This window comes from Lytechinus pictus, chromosome 19 (genome assembly GCF_037042905.1).
Source record: "Lytechinus pictus isolate F3 Inbred chromosome 19, Lp3.0, whole genome shotgun sequence".
NCBI classification, from domain to species: Eukaryota; Metazoa; Echinodermata; class Echinoidea; order Temnopleuroida; family Toxopneustidae; genus Lytechinus; species Lytechinus pictus.
In genome coordinates this window covers 445,098-470,088 of record NC_087263.1, presented here as the reverse complement: position 1 = coordinate 470,088, position 24,991 = coordinate 445,098, and the positions used below count along the sequence as shown (strand labels likewise).

Sequence of the window (24,991 nt, the reverse complement as noted above, 5' to 3'; positions counted from 1 at the left end):
AAAATACTTGTTCAACAAAACAATCATGTTTCTTTGAACATTATGCACCTAGCTCAAAATGCCGAGACAAGGAACGAGATCTGATGGAGAGGAATCGGGAGAAAAACGAAGGGAGAATTGGAGGACGGACAAAAATCGGCCCAACAAAAGATCCAAGTATGTTTCAGTCAATATAGTTAATTGTTCCATTCTATCTGGTAATTTCTTGTAAAAGGAAACTAAAGATAATTCTTTGATATTGCTTGATGGAGTTTAATATTTTTGCTTGTATTACAAAGGTAAGCGGGGGTAACTATATCCCTTAGCAACACGGGCGGAAATCCCAGGGGGGACGTGCCCCCCCCCCCTACCATTTGGAAAGTGGGGGACACAATATCAAATGTCCACCCCCCCCTTCTACTATTATTGGTCTTTTATGATGTAAAAAAAATACATCATTCAAAATCGAAATAATACATGTAGGATCCTATTTCAATTTCGGAATATAAATAATATAGATAGATATATATATTTTTTTTTTTTACTTTTTTTAAAAGATGTTTTATTGTTTTTCTCTCAAATCAAATTTCATACAATGCTGTTTACCAAGTAACAATTGTAAATAATAATTCAAATAAATTTCTTAAACTAGTATACATTATGCACATCATGAAATAATATTCTAAGACTGCATCGTACCACTACCAGATGATTTTAACAAACAAATATCAGAGAAAAAACTTATAAAAGTATATGCGTTGCACCTGCCCCCTCCTTGCCCCCCCCCCCCTTCCATCCACAAACCCCCACACTTCACACCCTCAAACACACACACACTTCGTACACCCTTGCATATGATGCCGCGTCCCGTCTGAAATAAGAAAAACACCATAATGAACGAACATAATCTCGTGAGCTCTGTCGCCTCTATATACTCTTGTAAGGAAATGTTCCCATTTCCTTTTATGGTTTGATAATTTACCCCTTGTTACTGCTAAAATTTTCTCTTCACGTTCATTTTCTAATATCTTCTCTCTAATTTCGTTTGGGACTTGGTGGTCTTTTTTTAGTCCTGCTGTAAACAAAGATCAGATATTTTATTAAAAGAATAATGTGATTAATTATCTGTTCCTTCCCTATATTAGCATGCTTAACACCAATGTGTATATCCACCCACCTGGCATTTTTTATTTCATACATATTGAATAAGTTACCGCAATCTATCCATAAGTCTCTCGTCTTTTCACATGAGAAAAACAGATGCTCGTAAGTTTCTTCAGTATTCCCACAAAATGAACATTCACTATCTGAGAAAATTTTGAATAAATGTAAATATTTCTTCGTGTATATTAATTCATAAAGCATTTAAAATTGAAACTCTCTAAGCCTACTGCTTAGAGTACATTTTCTGGGTCTTGAAAATATAGCACATATATCTTTTTCGGAGAAATTATGTCTTCTCTATATTATTAAACGCATACGATTTTTCCAATATAATACTTAAAAGTGCCTTGTATATTTTCTTGGATATCACGTTTTGTAAACTGTTAATCTTACCATTAAATATAAATTCTAGATTTAGACCAGTGTCTTCACAGTTGTCTTTTTTCTTCAATAGGTGTTTCCATGTTGCTGGAATATTTTCAAAAACTTTATTTCATTTCCATCTAAACCCATTTTCAGAAAGTCTCTAGGAGATTTGATGATACCTTCTTTGTCAACAATATGATGCAATTTATATATATTTTTAAGAAATAAGTTTTCATCAAATAGCATTTGCCCGTTTAGTCGAATAAGTTTATTGTTAAAAAAAATAAATAAATAAAAAAATGATAATGAAAAATAAAATAATTCTTTGATATTGCTTGACGGAGTTTAATATTTTTGCTTGTATTACAAAGGTAAGCGGGGATAACTATATCCCTTAGCAACACGGGCGGAAATCCCAGGGGGACGTGCCCCTCCTACCATTTGGAAAGTGGAGGACATTATTATTATTATTATTTTATTATTATTATTTTTTTTTGTAATAATATTTATTAATCATTCAGTTCAAAGTAATGGTACATTGTAAAATATTACAAATCAATATTAACAAAACACTGTTCACAATAGACAAATAATTATCCATAGTACAAACAATCGTACATGTCATGGTATTAACATATATGATATACAGTGGATAAATTCAGTCACAAAAATTAACACTTAATAACCAATATAAATTCACAAAATCATACAATAGCTATGCAGAAAATTGATTGCTCGACATTGATTAAACTGAATGAAATTTATAATATAAAAAAAAACCGGAAAGGGTTCGAGAGCTCACTCCCCACACACGCCCATAATTATTATTGAGAGTGTGCATCGATCGCCACAGGATACGATACCGATACGATACCGGTATATACGTTAGCATTTACCTTAAACTGCAGTTGAGCACCGTCGGTCTCTGCTTCTCAAATTTTCCGGGCGAAAATATGCCCCACTCTTTTGGAAAATCGTGTGGATCCGCCCCTAGTCCCCCTACCTTTGGGGGAGATTTCCGCCCATGCTTAGCAACGAGCAATATAGCATTCATTTACGTATGAACGGACTTCTCATGAAAACAATGAAACTGATTAAATAAATAGATGAAATGTTAAATCAACCCCGGAAAATGTTGATTTGAATAAATAGAGAAAAATCAAATTGGCAAAACGCTGAAAATAATTAAACAAAATCGTATGTATTATAAGAAAGTTATGACGTTTTAAAGTATCACTTATTTTTCACAAAACAGTATATGCACAATTAAGGGACATGCGAAATGAGACAGTCGATGATGTCCGTCACTCACTATTTATTTTGTTCTTTTTTGTTTGAAATATACAATATTTCATTGTTTACAGATTTGAGAGTAAGGACCAACTTGAATAAACCATAACAATGCTAATTCCTCATGCTCAGGGAGGAATTAATCTTTGTTTTACTTGACAATGCGGAGAAAATAAGAATATTTCATATTTCAGATATTAAAATACAAAAGAAATAGTGAGTGGATAACATCATCAGTCTTCTCATGTGCATACTGACCAGGATGAGCATATAAATTATTTTGTGAAATTAAGCGAACTTTTGAAGTGTCATAACTTTCTTGTTTTACACCCGATTCTGATGAAATTTTCAGTGTTAAGCTAGTTGAATTGTTCTCCTCTTATTCAAATCAACCCTTGGTTGAGATAGACTTGTTCTTTAACGTATTTTTCTAAGCTGTTGTAATTCATCTATTCAATCAATTATTCAATCATTCATCCGTTCATTCCTGCATTCATTTTCTATCCTTTCATTTATTCATCCATATCGAGTTATAATCTTTTGTAATTATTAAGAATAATTAGGTCTGGTCAACATCACTCCTGTAGAATTTTACCTACATTATTTCCATCTACAGTGCGTCTCAGAAAAAACTATACACTTTTGAAATGGCTACCAAACAAAAAATATGTCACTTTGGGGGAAAATACATATATGGAAAGTCAATAAGATCAATTTTCAGATGGCACCAAAAAGTTGGAAAACTATTCATGCTTGAGTGAGCACTATTCACTTAAACAAAGGGTATAGAAAATAGGCTGGGCAGGAATTAGCCTTCAAATTTCTTTCAGTATTTGAGATGCGAGTCCCCTGGAACTTGCAAAGTTGAGAGTGTTGTGATAAATCAATGATCAAGCATTATCAATTTAGGTTTGTAGACCAAATTTCGAGAATTATTCAATTGAAATTTAATGCATGAGTGAACATGAAATACAATTGTTAACTCTTTCACGTGGATATCAGCAATGTGTTCATGGAAGTCAGAATAGGGACGAAATAGGAATAAGGTGGGGGAAGTAGGTTGATGGGATAAGGGTCAACAGAACACTTAACCACCCTCCCCCCCCCCCTTCTCTACCCCTTTCTCCCCTCCTGAGAGACTAGCCTCTGCTAGGGTGAGCAGGAATAAGTCTTTTTAGTTTTTTTTAGAGATGAGTCCCTTGGAACTTGCAAAGTTAAGGGTGTTATGCTAAATTACTGATGAATTAAGATCAGTTTTGTTTTCTTAAGCAAATTTAATGACTTACTAAATTGAAATGTAATGCATGAGTAAACAAGATTTGTTATTTTAGTGTAGCATTTTTAGTTTATTATGTGGATTTTAGCAAGTGTGTTTGTGAGAGTCAGAGTAATGTGATGGTACCTGTTACCTGCAAGGGGGTGAGATAGGGTAAGACTGGGTTAAAAGGGCATTCCTCTTTGTGTTTTCTTACAAATAACAAATCATGTACTCACCCCACCCTCCACCCCCTTCTTTCTCCTGAATGGTATTCAATACTTAAATGCCAAGTGACTAATGGTTGATGGGTCTTTCTTTTCCAGTGAATGATTATCAAGAACTTGACTAATTATGTTGATTTATGAAATAATCTATTGAAAAAGTTGAATGTTTGAATGATAATTGACTGAAAAAGATTATTGTTTGATTGATCCCATTGATTGAGTTGATTTACTAACAAATTGTTGATTGAATGATTGATAGGTAAAAGTTGATGATTTTATGTTCAGAATTTATTATCAAATTGACAGTCCGGACTTAATGCGTACATGTAATAGCAATCAGTCTCAATCTCAACAGGGGGAGGTAAGGACCTGTAATAGGAGGGAGGCTAAACGTTCTGTTGACCACTTTCCCATCAGCTTACTTCACCCACTGAAGTCCAATCTTACCCACATTCTCCTGACTCCAATGAACACACTGCTGAGATCCACATTGTAAAGTTAAAATGATGTGCACACTGAAGATTGCAATTCACGCTCACTGATGCATGAAATTTCAGTTTGATAGTTCATGAAATTTGCTCTAACAATTTGAACTGATAATGAATGACCATTAATTTATCACAACACCCTCAAGTTTGCAAGTTCCAAGGGACTTGCCTCTCAAAAACTGAAAGAAATCGGAAGGCTAATTTCTGCCCACCCTAATTTTCATACCCTTTGTTTAAGTGGGTAGTGCTCACTCAAGCATGAATAGTTTTCCAACTTTTTGGTGTCATCTGAAAGTTGATTTTATTGGCTTTCCATACACAGTGCGTATCAAAATAAAGTTTACACTTTGAAAAAATCCTGTAAAATTACACATTTGTAATATCCTGAGGATTTTTCCATATTTCAACATTGGTACAGATTCATTCAAGCAAATGACGATATAAATGTCGAAAATATTTCCGCTTGAGTGAGCACCGCTTACTTTTGAAAAGTTAGTGAAAAATGATTTGCGCAGAACTTTGAAATAGTTATGCGAATAAAAGTAGACCTTAATTATGAAGAACACGTAGAATTTAACTAGTAAAATTGATATGAAGATATCTTTTACCTTGATTGACTTCTTTCCTTGCTCAAAACACTTCGAAGAGTGCATTTCGCCCCACCCCTCCCCCACACACCAAAGCCATCGTGACGATATTTGCTTTACACTGAGCTGTGATTTCCATGAAAAGGCTTAGGCTTGATTTTCATTTTGTTAATCATTGTCAAGCTTGGGAAAAGTGTGGAGTAACAAGTATTAAATGAAAAATGATATTTAAACCCACTTTAAATGATAATAACTTAGTGAAAAAATGCTGGAGATGTCTGATATAAACTTTTGTTTAGATTCAGTTATGTCCTCAGATCCAGCTAGCACAAGAAGGTAAAGGTTGTGCTTACTGAGTGTTGAAATTTCAATTTGGGTGGCAAAATTGTCACAAAATGCTTGAATGTATCCGTTTTATTTCAATTGACTAAAAGCGCAAGGGAAATTTATGAGAAATGTTTCGCAGGGTAAGTTTGATTTCGCCCTTTCCCCTTGACACAGCGTGAAAACAAGCATTTCTGCGCAAACAGATTTTTGCGAGCTTTACAAAAATGGACAGTGCTCACCCAAGTGCAACATTCTGTCAAAACTTTTAATTTCATTGGATAGATGAGACCCAAACCCACAATTATATGTGAAAATAATACCCACATGTTATATGTTTTTTACTTCCCAGGGCTTTTTCAAAGTGTAAACTTTTTTTGATACGCACTGTATATAGATATTTCTCCCCGAAGTGACATATTTTTTGTTTGGAAGCCCTTTCAAAAGTGTATAGTTTTTTTTTGAGACGCGCTGTATATTGTCATTTCCCCTATGTGTCATTCATAACGTAGCAAAAACACGGATCTTTATACTGAATCACCAAGCAAGAAGATGAAAAGTGGCCCAACATCAGGTAAGCCTATCACATGGTTATCAAACTTTTCTAAGTTCAAATTCAGGTAGATATCTGGTTAATCTGAAAAGTCTTTATCTCCAAACAGTAGCAATAATTATCTCTTTTGAAATGTCAATGAATATAAAAGTGTTTAGTCTGATGCCCTATCTTTGAGCGAAGTGGTTTAAGAATAACTGAAATCGATGATTTTTATTACATTTTTAATCTCCCTAAGACTACGTCATTAGTATAATTCATTAAAAATTCAACCTCGTTCACATTTTAAGGATGCTCTGAACATCAGAAAACCGCTTTAACAGTAAAATATGTCTTACTCGAGACAATCTATGAAAGGAAAAGAAGCTGTACATGAGAAAACTATTTCTTTGTAATATTCAACATTTGTGTTAAATTCATTTGTTTGTGATATTTAGTGCATAATTTGCATAAATTATGCAAATTAGTACCATATTAACATTTTGTGTGATTTTGAATGATCTAATCTTAATAAATAATGATATATGTGTTAATATATGGTTATTAGAAAGTATTCAGACACAAGGAATTCACTACATCTATGCAAATGACCGCTTATTACCATAAATACATATTAATGAGTTAACCTATACTAATTCCATGAATAGTGTAAATACAAATTTAATCACCAAAATTAGGCATTTTACTCAGTACTAACTTTCTGTGGATGGAGGAAAAGAAAGCATTTACCAATTAGCTGTTTATCCATCCATATTGTCGTCTAACTTGCATAAATTATGCTTAAATTATCATACATTATGCAAATTCATACATAAAAAGGCTCATTTTCGCAGTTTATACCTGATCCCAATTAAAATTTATTTCACAACTAAAGTTAACGTTCATTATGACATGAAGAGAAAAGTAAATACAGATAGAACAGTTTATTGGGTGTGCAACTGTACAACATTTCATATTATGCTAATTACAATTTGTAAAATTACATAGTTCAAGACAATATTTAATTGCATGTATCAACTAATTTGATTCTCTTCTAACAGATACATGGGGATGATGTTTTGCAAACGTTGGGCCCACAGTTAAAGATACATGTAGTCTAAACCTTTTATAGAGTTTCCTAAACGCTGCGATGCCACAGTTAGCAAAGCAACTTTTTTATGAAACCTCTCCTGCTCTTGGAAAAATTAGAAAAAGACAGAAAGGGGCATTATTGTATCTGTTTGTATTGATCTAACTTTTGTTCTGGTATCTATGAATGCTTATGTTGAGCCCTGATAGTTAAACGGGTTACTTACATACGATGTTATTTAGGGAATTCTACACTTCAAACCTTTTCTTGTTTATGCTTGGTTCATACTTTGTATTATTATTATTATCATTGTGACATTATATTCTGTCAATTTGTTGCTTGTTATGCATCGAGAAAAATAAAACATTGCTATGCATGTTACATGCAATGACGTCCAGGTAACCAAAGCCTTAACCCATTGGGAGCCTCTCGGAGGTACTCCCCACACCTTTCTCAATAGTACAGTTATATAATTTTTATTCGAAATTATCTCTATAATTTCCGCTGATCTATTGAAAAAAAGACAGAGGATACATTGTTCTAAAGGTTGCATTAAAAGACGTTCTGGTACATGGGTGCCTATATCCTTTACTATTTTACGGAGTTTTTCAAAGTAACCCCATCACTTTCCTTTGACTCTATAAGTCTATTTAAAAATATTCTTTTAATAACGCCCCTTTCTGTAAAAGGGGTGCTTTTGTATATGTATTCTTTCATTTAGATGGATATTGGTACATTTTCCACTATCTTCTTCTAATGTGATACAACATATGAAGAGGTTCTATTGGAAAAGGTGCCTTTACTTTACTATATAGCTAGCCATGGTAACTAAGAGGATTGCTTTTTTTTGCCCCAATGGGGGTTAAAAAGTTTAATATGGAAATGAGTGGGAAACCATGAAAGTACGCTCTGTTCCATGAATTTTCTACGTGCAACTTGTGAAATGATACCTCCTATATTCTTTTCCAGGATCGTTTATCTAATATAATAATATGGAGAATTGTGGGGGTACTTCGACAGGCACACGATGTTGGATATGCTTCAATGTGCCGGATTTTCTCTACCTGTAACTTGCAGACAGGCAGAGCATCCCCTCTATGTTTTTAAAGAAATCAATGAAAAAAAATGAAGTGACTTTTCCTTGTAGAAGAAATGTCGTTTTGCTCCAGTGGAGAGTTCCAATAGGACCCTAGTTGAAACATAGAGTCGAATGCGGAATGAGATGTGATACTTTCGACATGCAGGCTCCTTTGTGGAATAGGATCTAATGAACTTAATAACATGAAATCTACAGATCAACGTCTCCTCTGTCCATTAAACAGATGTTCCATAAAACTAAAATTTGCTTTACTTAATACAAGTAGGTACTAAAGACGCATTTTTGCCACAATGAGGACTACAGAAACATGACATTTTTCTATATAGTCAAAATATAGAAAGGAATGGGGGAACTAGCTTCCTTAGAAGAAGGCTTTGATTTGCCATAATATCTATTTTTTCTGTGCACTAGAACAATGCCTCCTCCAGGGCCCTGGGAACGGTTTTTACAGGGACCTCAGATGTAAATTTGAAGAAAAAAAAATGTTCACTATAAAATGAAGGTCACTTTGGTACCAAGAAATTTAACAAGCAAAGAAACAAATAGGATTTCACTACAAAATGAAGGTTATTTTAGTAACGTTTTTTTTTCGTTGTGTCACATCTACTGGAATTCCAGGGGTGCTGCCGGTTTACTGACGGTTGGTCTAATATCACTTGGTCTAATCATCAGATAGGCTAACAACCTTCAGGCTAAACCCACTTAGTCCAATTCTCTTTTGGTCTAATGACCACTTGGTCTACCAATTTCTCTAATGACCACTTGGTCTAATAGCCAATTGGTCTAATGCCCAGTTGGGCTAATCGTCACTTGGTTCATTATTCATTTGGTCTATATTGCAGTTGGTCTAATGTGCAGTTGGTCTAATTCTCACTTGGTCCATTATTCATTTGGTCTAATGTGCAGTTGGTTTTATCCTCACTTGGTCCATTATTCATTTGGTATAATGTGCAGTTGGTCTAATCCTCACTTGGTCCATTATTAAGTTGGTCTAATGTGCAGTTGGTCTAATTTCCATTTCGGCTAATTTCCACTTTGTTTAATTTCTACATGGTCTAACATTTATTTCGTCTACATGCCACCAAGATGGAACCCAATAAACCTGTATAGTGTTATCAAACTATATCTAACTGGTCTCCAAACTAACTATTGAAATAACTAAACAAAATATTCATAACAAAATTAATCAAAATTAATGGCTTTGTAACTTTTGGAATTCCCCAAACCGCATAATTATCCCGATAATTATTTGCTTATTTTTCATTAAGTTCAATATCGTTGGTAATGGTACTTCAAAATAATTCAAAAGAGGCATAAACCTGTTAACCAGATACGTGCCCTCATTACATTATATTACATTATATTACATTATACTACATATAATATAATATAATATATATATTATATCACATTATATTTTTGTTCCTTTCTTCATAATAATGCTATTCTGATGAAACCCCGCCATTCGGCCATTATAAGCTACAAGGTCACCAACTTATTGTTCTGTAAAATGTACATGAGATGATAATGATTATGAGTATGATATAATTTTCATCATCATCTACAATCAGCAAAAAAAGTTCTTGGACACTTATAAAAGTTAGAATATTCCATATAGATATTTTATTAAAGGCAAATTATTGTATGTCAACATGACCAGACAATATTCCTCTTCCAGCATGACAAGAAATTTTCATGTGAACAGTCATGCATGAGTGGTTAAATGCTTTAAACAATAGCAATGTTAGTAAAAGATAATTGCAAGAAATGGATCAGTCAGTGCATGGCTGGTTACAGGCATTAAACAATAGCAATGCCAGTAAAAGAAAATTGCAAGAAAACGATCAGCCATTCTTTCAGTTGTGAAAGTTTATGTGGCATCAATATCCATTTAACGATGAAAGCAAAGGTACAGTCAGATACCAGTCTAAAAGAGAAGAGAAAGTTATGCATCTGGTTTCAGACCGCCTCGAAGTTCGTCAGTTCCAGCTATTCTCTGATCGGGAAATTTAAAATATATCATAATATCATAATTATGTTTTGTTATATTACATAAGAAACTTTTTTTTTCATAACTTTATGAAACATAACTTGCTCAGGGTCTATGTCTTCATTGTTCCTGGTGCTCGCATTGTCTGTTTACCGAAAGTAGTGGATTGGTAAAAAATATATATGTCTGCTCTCCATGAATTCCTAGAATCGGTCCTTAAAATGTCCCTTTTTCTAATCTGAATATCAAAAATGTTCAGCTCGCGCTACGCGCTCGCATCATTTGGTTAGTGAACTACGTATGGTCTTCGTGAATTCCTACAAACAAGCCTTAAAGTGCCCCTCTTCAGGTCTGAATTTCCTAAATTTTCAGCTCGCGCTCCGCGCTCGCAAGATGTGATTAGTGAGATGGGTATGTTAATCAAGATTCCAAGTGCTTTATGTGCATGTTTTGATGTAATTCTAACAAAATCAGCAAGCGCTTATTGGCACTCGCATTAGATGACTGGTGAGATGTATATACTCTTATAATGGATTCCTAAAATATATAGTCCTTAAAATCTTCCTGTTTGGGGTCAATAATTACAAAAATTTCAGCTTGCGCTTCGCGCTCGCATTATTTAGCGAGACAGGTACGTATCATGATTTGATTACAAAAGATTGATTTTAATTTCCCTTTTTAGGTCTGAATATCCAAAATTTTAAGCTCGCGCTTCGCGCTCGCATTATTTGACAAATGAGAGACATATCCATTTAATGGCACTGTCCTTAAAATGCCTCAATCAGGTCAGTATACCTGGCAACTGGGCGCTCTTCGCGCGCTCACTTATTGACTCAAATGTTTTGCTGGTGCCCCCCCCCCCCCCCAATGCCGTTACCCACGGTACGCCACTGATCCAGTGAATCCGACTACAAAGCGATCAATTGTATGTCATTCGAGATAACACAATAGCTTCCGTCGGCTTCTCGTATCGCTTTTGTAGTAGCCTCTTGTCGAGCGGTTGCTTCCGAGCTCGCCAGACCAGGCCTAATTCGCTTCTAGTCCTCTTCCCCTCCCACCTTTAAGTAAGAAAGTTGCATTGTGCCAGCTTTTTGGTGACCCCCCCCCCCCGAATTAGGAAGTCCCTCGCTTCGCTCGGGAAGCAGCTGCCAGGGCCTTGACAAGAGGCTACTTCTGTAGGTGCTCAAGGCGTTCCTATATTATCGCGGCTAAGCTAGTCTACCGATTCTCGTGCGCACAGCTTTTGGAGGAGTTACTTCCCGCCGGTACCCATTTATTACCTCACCTGGGTCGAGTGCAGCACAGTGTGGATAAATTTCTTGCTGAAGGAAAACACGCCATGGCTAGGATTCGAACCCACGGCCCTCTGTTTGAAAGGCGAGAATCAGAGCCACTAGACCACGACGCGCCCACACAATCAGACCTGAAAATAGATATATTGAAAACTTTATGGAATACACGGAAATAACAGGTAAATGATTAATCAAAATCTGCAAGCGCGCAGCGCCAGCAGAATATGTCAATATTCAGACCATAAAACTGACAATTTTACAAATCACTTTAAAAAAAATCAATTTGTAAATCACATAAAATAATGAAAGTTCTATTTCCGAGGTGAAATATGACTTCCAAACTTGATACTTAAACTCCATATTTTACAAGATATGACAATCACAGGAAATGCGAATCGCGAGCGAAAAATTATAAAGTGACATGATAGATTCTGTACACAACAAAAAAGTAAGTCCCCCCTTAAACAAACATCAAAAATTTCCGAACCAATGCGAGTTTTAAATATATTTTTACATGAGCGTGTAGGTAATTTTATAAGCTACCCTCTGAGTAAATATTATGGACGTATTTTACGTCATGCTTCAGTGAGCACCGTCAGAAGGCAAAAATGTCACTTTTCAAAAGTCACAAGCAAAATATCATGACTTTGATTCCATTTTATTTGAACTAATTCCACATTCTCATCATGAAAAATAGTCAGGAGGCTTGTAAAAGGTGCGTTCTAAAAGACGATACAACTTTTTTGGCTAAATTTCACGGTTGAATAAACACAAGTCCAAATTTGCTATAATTGGATTATTTGCACATTTCTATCAATAAAAATGATAGAATATGATGACAGTTATTTTTGGGAAGAGTTTCTTGAACAACATTGATCGTTTCACGGTTCAGTGAACATTTATTGAAAACAAAAAATACGATTTTCAAATATCATAGTCAAGTATTGTTTCATTTTGGTGTCTGAAAATGATCTTTTCTCAATTTTTTCGTTGTGTTCATGACCAATTAACATGCTTCAATGATTCAAAGGCGTTTAATTAAACATTCACGCTTAAATGAACATGTGGAATGTGATTAGCTATTTTCTACGTTATTGGAAAAAATGCTATTTGTAACTATGGATATCTGTCACAAACCTCCTTGCATAGTTCATTTGATTTGATTTTAATGAAAATCCCGATGTTTAATGCATCAGTGAGCACACAATACTCGAAAATTATGCAAATGAGAAGAAAGTTCAAGGCCTTGGCCCCACTCTGTGCCGTATCGAATGGTTATTTTGGTGTGCACACCTTTTGGATAGTGTTACTCTGAAGCCATGTGCAAAGTTTCATGAAATAACTGTTGGCAGAAGTAACAAAAACCGTCCATGAAACAAACCCTCATTTCATATTTGTTAAAATGTTGACTTACTCTCTCATAGACTTGTGTACATTATGGGTGCATAATATGTTTAAGAATAAGTAACCCCTTATTCAATATGGTGGAACTTTTTTCAAGGCTGTCTTTAGCAATGTCGTTTGGCAGTAATGTTTATCAACCTATAGGCAAAATTCTGTGCAAAAATGAAATCGATTTGTTTATTTATGGATGAGTGAGCACGCATCAAAGTGGGAAAATTGGTATTTTCAATGTCACAGACTCATTTTTAAGGGTAATAAAGTGAATATTGGGGGCGAATTTGGTTCCAAATGTGACTTTAATTGCTGTTGTTTTTATCATCCATCATTTCTATCACCACACACTTTCCGAACTTTAAACATTTTCATGGTTGAGCGAACACGTTCGAAAACTTAGGAATGAATACTCTTTATGCTACCTAAATGTATTCTTTTCCTAACAATTTCTCAGGATCAGTTGAATGTACGGACAAATCCGTGGTGGATCCAGAATTTTAAAATGGGGGAGGGGCCTATAATCGGGGAGCCACCAACATTTTCAAATTTTAACATGATCTAACAAGTTGTAAAGGATACCACCACAAACCCCTATGATGATACGTCACAATACAGGGGCCGCAGAACGGTTTTCAAAGTGAGGGGGAGAGGACTGAGCCAAAAGTGAGGGGGGCTGACCATGCAAAAAATCAGAATCGTATGGTCGTTTTTGTACATGCTTTTGAAAAAAGTGGTTGGCTGAAGCCCCCCTCCACCCCCCCCCCCCCCGCTTCCGCAGCCCCTGCAATACATTGTGCTCACTCAACCATGAACATACGATATCAAAATCTGGTCTGAAGATGTTGAATGATGGATAGTAAAGCATCATAACACCATAATGTTCACTTTAAAACAACTTTTGCCCAACTTTGTATTTGAACAAACTGAAAAACGAATCTTGTGACTTTTAAATATGGTCATTTTTAATTCAATCTTTAATTACTCATGCATGACTCAACCGATCAATCTCATTTTTCCCCAGGAGTTGCGTAATGAGTGTAGAAAACCACCTATGAAATATCATATCTCAAAATAATTACAGCAAAAGTTACAGCAATTTGATTTAGGGGGGACTTACTTTTTTTGTTGTGTATATTTATTTTCCAAGTCTCCCCCTCATCTTATTTCATTCACTCGTCTTCCTCCTCCTCTTCTTTCTCCTTCCTTCTTTGTTTCTTTTTTTTTCTTTCTTTCCTTTTTTTTCTACGCCAACCCCCCCCCCCCCCCCCCCTGTATCCGCCTATGCTACCCACCATTTCGGTACAAGCCATCTTTCTGTCATTGCATTGATCGTTGTGGACAAAATGCTGTTTTATTGTTGTGAGAGTCAAGTTGACAATGGATGAATCAGCAAATATCACATGCTTTCAGTGACTTCTTTCATTTCTTAGGTACTCCAGATATGGCTCGATCGATGGACCGAGATAATCCAGATTTGGTTCAATCGATTAAACTAGTGGCCGAAGGAGTGAATGATGTGAAGACCATTCTCGAAGCAGTTTTAGAAGAAAAACGTGAAGGTCCGAGCCTTAGTTCGAGTCGTAATCAGACACTGCATGGGGGAGAGGCTCAAGACATAGAAGAGCATGTTCTTGCCATGCTACCAATTTCGTCGAAAGAAGACTTGAAGCATTATGACGAATTTCTCGGATATCGTGATTATCGAAAAGCTCTGGTGAGACTTTTTTTTTACTAAAACCCGAACACATGGACTAAGAACATAATTTCAAATACTGGAAAACAGAAGACAAAATGAAATACTGTCTGCAAGATATACCATCTTGTGATCTTAGATCAAAGCATACTTTGCCCTGATAAATATAAGAGGAAAACTATAACTCTAATTCCTTGAATGCACGACTCCCTTTGGGGTTGGACTGTTAAGTTTATTATGCCCTACTTATTTCTTTTTCCTTTTTTTTTTCAAGTTGATCGTGATATTATATTCATATAATGTATATTAGATTACATCTTCTTATTTCATTTGGGAGGGCGGGGAAATATTTTTTTTTAATTTCTCCCAGTTCCAATGACAATTGTATTATATTTTCATGTGAAATTAAGCGTACACACACACACACACACAAATATATATATATATATATATATATATATATATATATATATATATATATATATAATATATATATATATATATATACAGTGCGTCCCACAAAAAACGAAACCGAGATTTATCGATGATTTATCATAACTTAATCATAAATACAATAGACAAATGACCTACCAACGTAAAGCTTAGCATCTCCTCTTTCATCTGATACCAATTAGATTATTCCTCATTCACGCATGAGTGAGCAAAAACAATTCGAAGAAAGGATGCCAAAAATTTATTTGGCGGGGCGTATCTGAATTTCAAAAAGAAAGTCACATGACTAAAAAGTTCAATATCTGCTCTTTTATTTGATACCTTAATCACAGAAAATGGTCAAGAAATAAGAAAGTTCTGGTTATTTGAAACAAGGCTTGATTTTCAATAAATTCATGAAATTAAGAGGTTTTACAGGCTAGCGTCCAGACTCACTCGACGCTCCGTTTTGTTGACGATCAGCCATGCATTTAGTCTTTTGTTATAACGTGCGATAGCTTAGTGGTAAACCGGTGAAAACACGTTTATTTAATGAAATTATGGAAATACATGCATTGTTTCGAGGGATCATAACTTTTTTACTTCTGGACCATTTTTGTCTCACCTGCATAGCAGAGTGAGACTATAGGCGCCGCTTTTCCGACGGCGGCGGCGGCGGCGGCGGCGTCAACACCAAATCTTAACCTGAGGTTAAGTTTTTGAAATGACAGCATAACTTAGAAAGTATACGGACCTAGTTCATGAAACTTGGCCATAAGGTTAATCAAGTATTACTGAACATCCTGCCTGAGTTTCATGTCACATGACCATGGTCAATGGTCATTTAGGGTCAATGAACTTAGACCATGTTGGGGGAATCAACATCAAAATCTTAACCTAAGGTTAAGTTTTTGAAATGTCATCATAACTTAGGAAATATACGGACCTAGTTCATAAAACTTATACATAAGGTTAATCAAGTATCACTGAACATCCTGCATGAGTTTCACGTCACATGACCAAGGTCAAAGGTCATTTAGGGTCAATGAACTTTGGCCGAATTGGGTGTATCTGTTGAATTACCATCATAACTTTTAAAGTTTATGGATCTGATTCATGAAACTTGGACATAATAGTAATCAAGTATTACTGAACATCCTGTGCAAGTTTCGGGTCACATGACCAAGGTCAAAGGTCATTTAGGGTCAATGAACTTTGGTCAAATTGGGGTATTTGTTGAATTACCGCCATAACTTTTAAAGTGTGTTGGTCTAGTTCATAAAACTTGGACATAAGAGTAATCAAGTATCACTGAACATCCTGTGCGCATTTTAGGTCACATGACCAAGGTCAAAGGTCAATGAACTTTGGCCATAATGGGGGTATTTGTTGAATTACCATCATAACTTGGAAAGTTGATGGATCTTACTCTTGAAACTTGGACATAAGAGTAATCAAGTATCACTGAACATCCTGTGCGAGTTTCAGGTCACATGATCAAGTTCAAAGGCCATGTAAGGTCAATGAACTTTGGCCACGTTATGGGGTATTTGTTGAATTACCATCATATGCATATGTATGGGTCTAGTTCATAAAACGTGGAAATAAGAGTAACCAAGTATCACTGAACATCTTGTGCGAATTATAGTAGTTTTCAAAATCAGTACTGCTGCTATATTGAATCGCGTGATGCAGGTGAGACGGCCAGAGGCATTCCACTTGTTTGTGATTAAGGTATCAAATGAAAGAGCAGATATTGAACTTTTTAGGCATGTGATTTTCTTTTTGAAATTCAGATACCCCCCGCCAAATGAGTTTTTGGTATCCTTTATTCAAATTGTTTTTGCTCACTCATGCGTGAATGAGGAATAATCTAATTGGTATCAGATGAAAGAGGAGATTCTAAGCTTTACATTGATAGGTCATTTGTATAATGTATTTATGGTAAATCATCGATAAATCTCGGTTTCGTTTATTCTGGGACGCACTGTATATATATATATATATATATATATATATATATATATATATATATAATGATAATAGGGTAATTATATTGCGCACATATCCACCTTGTTAGGTGCTCAATGCGCTCCTATATTACCCGGCTAAGCTAGGCGTTCATAGCAAACACAGCTTTTTAAGGAATTACTTCCTACCGGTACCCATTCACCTCACCTGGGTTGGGTGCAGCACATTGTGGATCAGTTTCTTGCCGGAGGAAATTACGCCATGGCTGGGATTCGAACCCACGACCCTCTGTTTCAAAGTCCGAAGACTAATCCACTGAGCCACAACGCTTAACGTTGTATACATATATATATATATATATATATATATATATATATATATATATATATATATATATATATATATATATATATATATATATATACATATATATATATATATATATATATTAATGAGACAAAGTCGTAATGCATCGTACTTAGTTCCAACTGAGTTTATTTTGAACTCCAAATTTTCGACGTTTAAACATACGTCTTCTCACAATGACAAGAACTGAAATAATAACCTTCATGATTGTGGTAGTCATGGGACCGCGCACAAAACAGCATAACCATCACAATAATAAAAAAAAGCATATTGGAGGCACAGGCTGTAAAAATTAACGCGTGAGGACATCATTGTTATGTCACAATCACTTATTATGACGCCACCACAATCATGAAAATGCAAGAATAGAATGGATAAAGGCCTATATATCAAGAAAATAAATTACGATAAAATATGGTGACAATGACCTCCCAAATCACTCTATCTTGAAATCAACTGTTAATATGTATGGAGGAGAGTAGAGTAATAAGGAGCTTTCGATTGTCTGCGACTGCAACGTAGTCCTAGTTCACCGGAAGTGGTGACACCGCTCGTTCAGTATCACGTTCGTACATTGATGAAAACAGTTTCGATTTAAGTCGACATACCCGTACCAGGCCACAGCATATACCAGCGTGATAGCGAGCGGGCCGTGGGCCGATGCTCGGCCGGAGAATTAGGCGTAGCATCACGCTACGAACCAGTGGGGTGACTGTTGGTGCAACATTTGAACTCTTGCGCAAAAAGCCGATAAAAAACACAGTTGTTTGGAAATAGAACATCAATTACCTATCGGATATGTAGTGTCTGAAAACAGGACACACTAAATGTAATGGAAAAGCTGGTAACAAGCAGTAATTTGCAGTTTACCAGCCCTGCTGAATCAACGAAACTCGAATGTTGATGCGGCTTCGTTCATTTTTGCTAAGATTGGATGACGTCATCATGTACGAACAAACGCTCGTTCGAGCACTATGACACCGAACGTCAAAACCCTCAAATACGAGTCACAGATTTGGGCAGTGAACGAGAAGGCTCGTCACAGATTACTTCGCGCATGTGCAGCGCTCCCAAAATTTCTTAATCTCGTACGTTCACATGGCACGTCACAGAAAACGAAAGCTCTCTAATAATAATAATGATAAACCTGTGAGAAACATCCTGAAATTATTCATAAAAATTGTATTTGTCCAGCCAAGACTCTTGAATCACAGTTGTGGTTGGGAGGTTTGATTGCATAACCAGTCGGGAGGTGTACTGAGCTGTCGGTTATGATGTGTGGACATATTTGACAACGGGCTTTTCCACAGGGTTGGTTACCCTTTGGTAGAGGGGGTCCCGGTAGCCGACTCTTCACGATCAACCTTTTAAGGCTGGGAGGCTGCCTCTGTGCATGCAACGGGGCCTTTGGCATGACCTTAGTGAGATGCTTGTCAGCCGTGATTTCACTCCACTCTTTCTTAACCGTCTGGGCAAGCTTTTTAGTTTGAGGGTGGAATGTGGAAACGAAGGGGATTCTACCTAGTCTGCAGGCACAGACCCTGATTGGAACTTTGATCAACAAGTGTGCCTCCACGCAAAGACTAGCACATACAAAACTTGCTTTTCACAAGGCATGAGTAGGCTGCACATTCAGACCCTTAACTCGAGTGAAGGGGTTTGCCCAGCAGACTAGATTCTACCTTCATTTTTGAGATCCTCTCTATTTTTTCCTTCGACCCTTTTCATTGCCTTCTTTACCATGTTAACGGGGTAATCACGTTCGATAAAACGTTTGCCAAGTTTAATGGCATCAGCTTCATTTCAGAGGCGCGATAGCTCAGTCGGTAGAGCGGGGGTTTCGGATTCCGGTGACCCGGGTTCGATTCCCAAGTGGTGCGCTAGTGCCCTTTGGTAAGGCATTTATCCTCATTACCAGGTCCCTCGGAGAGGACCTTAAGCCGTCGGTCCCCTGGTTGCTTGCTCACAGGCATTCGTGCTTTCTTAGCAGTCAGGTAAAAAAAAACCTCGTTATAACATAACATAGGTTTTAGGATTGGACGTGATGCGTTTGTATCTGAGGAGCTGGCTGTATACAATCGACTCCTTTATGTGTCGAGGATGAAACGAGTTGAAATTGAGATAGGTAAACGAGTCGGTTGGCTTCGTGTATACCGACGTTTCAATTTTGTGCCCACTGGTATAGAGTGTGACGTCGAGGTAGTTGACTTTCTCTCTCGAGCTCTCCATAGTGAATTTGATATTTGGATTCTGTGACTCAAATCTGTCATTAAAAGATTTAAAGATTTTTTAAAGATTTAAAGTTTTTTTTTTTTTTTACCACAATCATGAATTTTATTATTTCAGTTCTTGTCATCGTGAGCTTTCTTGTATGGATCCCTGAAGAAGACGTATGTTTAAACGTCGAAAATTTGGAGTTCAAAATAAACTCAGTTGGAACTAAGTACGATGCATTACCACTTTGTCTCATTAATATCATCTATGTCCAACACGCGGAATGTAATATCGTTATATATATATATATATAATACTAAATAGGTTCATTATTGCGGATTGAAATAATCGCTAGAGGGTATTCATTTGTCTCGCAATCTACTATGGTCAACAAGGAAATTCGTGATCACTCTCGCAAAAAGTGTTCACTAGCTTACAAGTTCACGAGCTTTCGATCCCGCTGTCTCTGTTGAAGTTGTTAGGACAAAGACGTATACTTTTTTTTTTTTTAAGGATGTTTTATTGTATTCTCTCAAATCAAAATAAACATTCACATTCCATAAGCAAGTTGTACAAACTATTTGAAACATGATTATAAATTATACAATAAATCCATAACAAATATAATTATACAAACTATACATCAAACTTCAAAGATACTAGAAATTAATACTAATGCGTTTCAGCAATTACAAAATGAAATATTAACAAGATGTATGAATGATAAGAGAGAAAAAAAAGATAAAAAGTGTTGTTCTACCTCCCAACCCCCCCCCCGTCCCTAGGTTAGGAGCACCCTCCCCTTTTTATGCCTATACTCTACATGGAAGGGACTACAATATACTTATTTATTTTTGTATTTTTTGTGTGGTTTTGTCTCTCGTTGTATATATACCTTTGCCTCACTCTCCCTATATATTCTTTTAATTCAGATTTTCCCATTTCCTTAAATGTAGAGACATCTTACCTCTACCTAGCGCCAGCCTTCTTTCTTCCCATTCTTCTTCTTTAAATTTCCTTTTAATTTCATCAATGGTTATAAGTGCACCCTTTTCCCTCCCTTTGAAAATTAAAAATTTAACAAAGATTAGAAAATGATTGACTAAACGTTCATTTCCTTCGTCCTTTAATTCTACACCTACAAGAATTTCCTCCCAGCTTAAATTGCCCGTCGAAATAAAACCAAACATCTTCTTACAATTATCCCAAACCAGACAAGCATATTCACATTCCAAAAATAGATGGCGATATGTTTCTTCCTCTTTATTACAATAACAACAAAGATTATTCTGTGAGATTTTAAAACGGAACAAGTGATGATTTGTATAAGCAATGCCGTGTAACATTTTAAACTGAAACTCTCTTAATCTACTGTTCAGAGTACATTGTCTTGGTCTCATAAAAATCTTTTCAATCTTTTCATAAGAAAAACTATATTTGTTTTTTAACCTTTCGAAAACATCAGGTATTGTGAAGTTACATTTCATAAAATTTGCATAAACGTTTTTAGATACTAACTCCTCTATTGACAAAATTCTTTTTCCAGATATAAATGATATTTCTTCCCTAAGAGAAGCCTCTTTGCTATCTATTTTCATATTTCGTTTCCAGCTGACTGGAAAAGTTTTATAAATTGACTCTATCAAATGAAAATCATTTATGTTTAAACCCTGTCTTTGGAAGTACGAAAATGACCTTAAGTTTCCATCACAATCCATAATATGTTTCAGTCTGTAAATATTTTTTTCATATAATTTTTGGTTAAATATGCATTTCCCTTCAATTCGTACAAATTTATTGTTAAAAAATATCTCATTTCCTTTATATGTTTCAGATTTTAATCGAAAATCCTTCGTCTCTATCCATACTTCTAGCAAATCTATATAAAATTGCGGCAATGCTATCTCCAACACTCCAAGCAAATAATCGCATGAAAATATAAAATTTCCTCCTAGATGTTTTGTGGCATAATTGAAATATTGTTTCCATTTCATTGCATTATTTTCTTTTAGTCGTTTAATCCACATAACTCTCTGTGCCTTTATTAACCATTGAAAATTCATCATTTACAAGCCGCCTTGATGGTAATCTAAATACATCGTTCTTTTGTTGATCTTATTTCTGCCAACCCACAAAAAAGTAAAAGCCAACTGATCAAGTTCAACATAAACCCATCCTGGGATTGGTGTGAGAGATGCCACATATATGAATTTTGAAAAGATAAATTGCTTTAATAATTGTATTTTGCCCATCAAAGTTAAATCTCTTTGCTTCCACCAGTTTAACAACTTCTTTATTTTACTTAATATTTCTTTATAATTCAATCTTTCTTTTACTTCTACATCTAAAGAAAAAAATACACCAAGAATCTTTATAAAATCCACCTTTTGGCCAAAAGATAAATCATATGATTTTCCTTGGGAGGAACCTAGTAATAAAACCTTCGTCTTATCGCTATTAACTCTAAGTCCTGATACTTTTCTGAATTTTTCTAAAATTTCTATTACTTTTTTGACTGAATCTAGATCTCGGACAAAAATAGACATATCATCTGCATACAAAACCTGTTTTACTTCTTCCTTTCCAAAGGAAATTCCTTTAACATCATTATTATATCTTATATTATGCGCTAATACTTCTATGCATAAAATGAAAAGATATGGTGAAAGCGGATCTCCCTGCCTTACCCCTCTTTCCACATGAAAATAACTTGTAGAATCTCCTCCATTAAAAATACAACTTTGGCTATTTGTATACAATATTTTGACCCATTTGCGAAATTGCTGGCCAAAACCGAATGAACCTAATGTGTGATGTAAAAATTTGTGGGATATCGAATCAAAGGCTTTTTCTAAATCAATTGCTATCATATACCCAGGGATATTATTATATAACGTATGAAAAATCATATCATCAATTAATCTGATAGCTTCTCCTATATTCCTGTTTTTAATAAATCCTATTTGATCTGTTAATACAACGCTTTCCAAAACCTCTTTAATTCGTTTTGCTAAAACTTTGGATATGATCTTATAATCTGTATTCAATAACGAAATGGGTCTATAATTATTTACGTAATGTGGGTCTTTCCCTTCTTTAGCTAATAAAATAATAATTGCTTGTTTTTGTGATGCAGAAAGTTCTCCAAGAGCAAAAGCTTCATTGAATGCCCCAATCAATACATCCTTTATTTCAGCCCAAAATGTACAATAAAATTCAACTGTTAACCCATCGTTTCCAGGGGATTTATTTTGCTTCATTTCTTTCAGTACCGAAATACACTCCTCTTCTAATATATCCCCTTCACATCTTTCAGAATCTTCAGATGTTAACGTTGGTACATTTTTAAAGAAATCCCTAAAATCTTCCGTGTATTCCCTAGCATAAAGATGGGTATAAAATGATTTAATTTCATTTAAAACTTCTTTCTCATTTTCAGTAATTTCTTCGTTAACCTTAACTAATTTTGTAATAGTACTTTTCTTCTTGTTAGATTAAACTAATAGCTATTATCGATCCCGCTGTCTCTGTTGAAGTTGTTAGGACAAAGACGTATACTAATAGCTATTAGTATACGTCTTTGTCTTAACAACTTCAACAGAGACAGTGGGATCGACATCCCCGACTTCTGGATGCGAACCATCCGACAGCACAATACCCCCTAAAGCCCCAGTCACATATAGACACGGACCCTCACGGATCAACACGGCAATGCCGGCATGATCCGGGGAGGTCCGGGATCGTTTTGCCACGGATTGAGTGTTGATGACTGTAAACACGGCAGCTACACGGCATCTTTACACGGATCTACACGGACCATGCCGGCAGAGCACGTCGTCAACACGGACCAACACGTCAGCAACACGGACCTACACGTCAGCAACACGTACCAACACATCAGCTACACTCTAAATTACAGGGATTTAAAATAAGTCTAGATGGATTGTAGTTAGGGACCAATCGATTTCTGGATTTTGTTTTAATCCTAAAGACTTAAATTTAAATCTCAAATGATTTAAATTCAAATTAAATTTAAATCTTTCGAGATTTAAAAAAGGAATCTGAAGGATTCAATTAAATCCGGAATTCGATTGGTCCCTAACTACAGTCCATGTGGACTAATTTTAAATCCCTGTAATTTAGAGTGTACACGGACCAACACGTCAGCAACACGGACCAACACGTCAGCTACAAGGACCAACACGGACCAACACGTCAGCAACCCGGGAACTACACGTCGCCAACACGGACCAACACGTCAGCTACACGGACCAACACGTCAGCAACACGGACCAACACGTCAGCTCAAGGGCCAACACGGCAGCTATATTGACCAGCACGGCAAATGAAAATCTTCTCATAATAATGAGCTGATATTTACTTTTTTTCTCATCCTTGTCGCAACATTATATTATGTTGTTTTTAAAAAAGATATCAAAACTTAAAACTTTTTTGAACCAGTAAAAACGCTGTTTTTTAATACAACACAATTTACTGTTTTAACAGTAGTTGTTAAGTACTTTAAATCTTGAACGACAAATTTAATTTCGATTTGATTTGATATCACTTTATTGAAATCACAATAAAGGAAAGAAATTTACAAAGTCAATAGAATAATAATAATACATAACATTTATAAGGCGCTTACTACTGGTGTTTCTAAGCGCACTGTGTTCTGTTTATGGTTTGTACTTGGGTTAAAAAACATAATAAAAATTAAGATAGGCCCAGGTCATGACACATAACTGTCGATGCAGGGCAGTAGTATACAACTTAATGTACAAATTTGATGTAACAGGTACATAACATTTATTCTAAGAAAATGAAATGTGAAATAATAATAACAGACAAAGTTGGGGTAAATATTAAAAATGCACTAAGTTTACAAATATTAGGTTGGGGCCAATCTCCAAAGCGTAAGAAAATATCCTGAATCGTTTAATCATCCATTTAATCATAAATAAATTAAGCATGTGTGTAAAGATTTGATGGGAAAAAAGAACACGGACTGCCAAGGATACTCCAGGCAGCCACACGGCAGCTACACGGACCTACACGGCAGCCACACGGACCATCCCCGATGGCTTTGCCAACCCGGCAGTCCACGGATGACGCCGGATGTTTTTGACAGTCAAAAACTGCCGTGTTGGCCTCCCGGACGTTCAAGGACCAACACGGACCACCCCGGACCTCCAAGGATGCCCAAGGCGCCAACACGGATCTCTCCCCGGACC

The 24,991-nt window shown here is 35.8% G+C and overlaps 1 protein-coding gene across 1 annotated transcript; it reads left to right on the top strand.

The window, feature by feature from the left end:
- The first annotated feature begins 56 nt into the window (after positions 1-56).
- On the top strand, positions 57-24,869 carry LOC135157649 (uncharacterized). The gene is made up of 6 exons (XM_064114031.1): positions 57-156; positions 6,193-6,254; positions 14,512-14,795; positions 23,074-23,090; positions 23,901-24,056; positions 24,758-24,869. Exons 1-6 carry the CDS (start codon positions 59-61, stop codon positions 24,867-24,869), a joined length of 729 nt encoding a protein of 242 aa, XP_063970101.1. The 5' UTR covers positions 57-58.
- Positions 24,870-24,991: the final 122 nt, after the last annotated feature.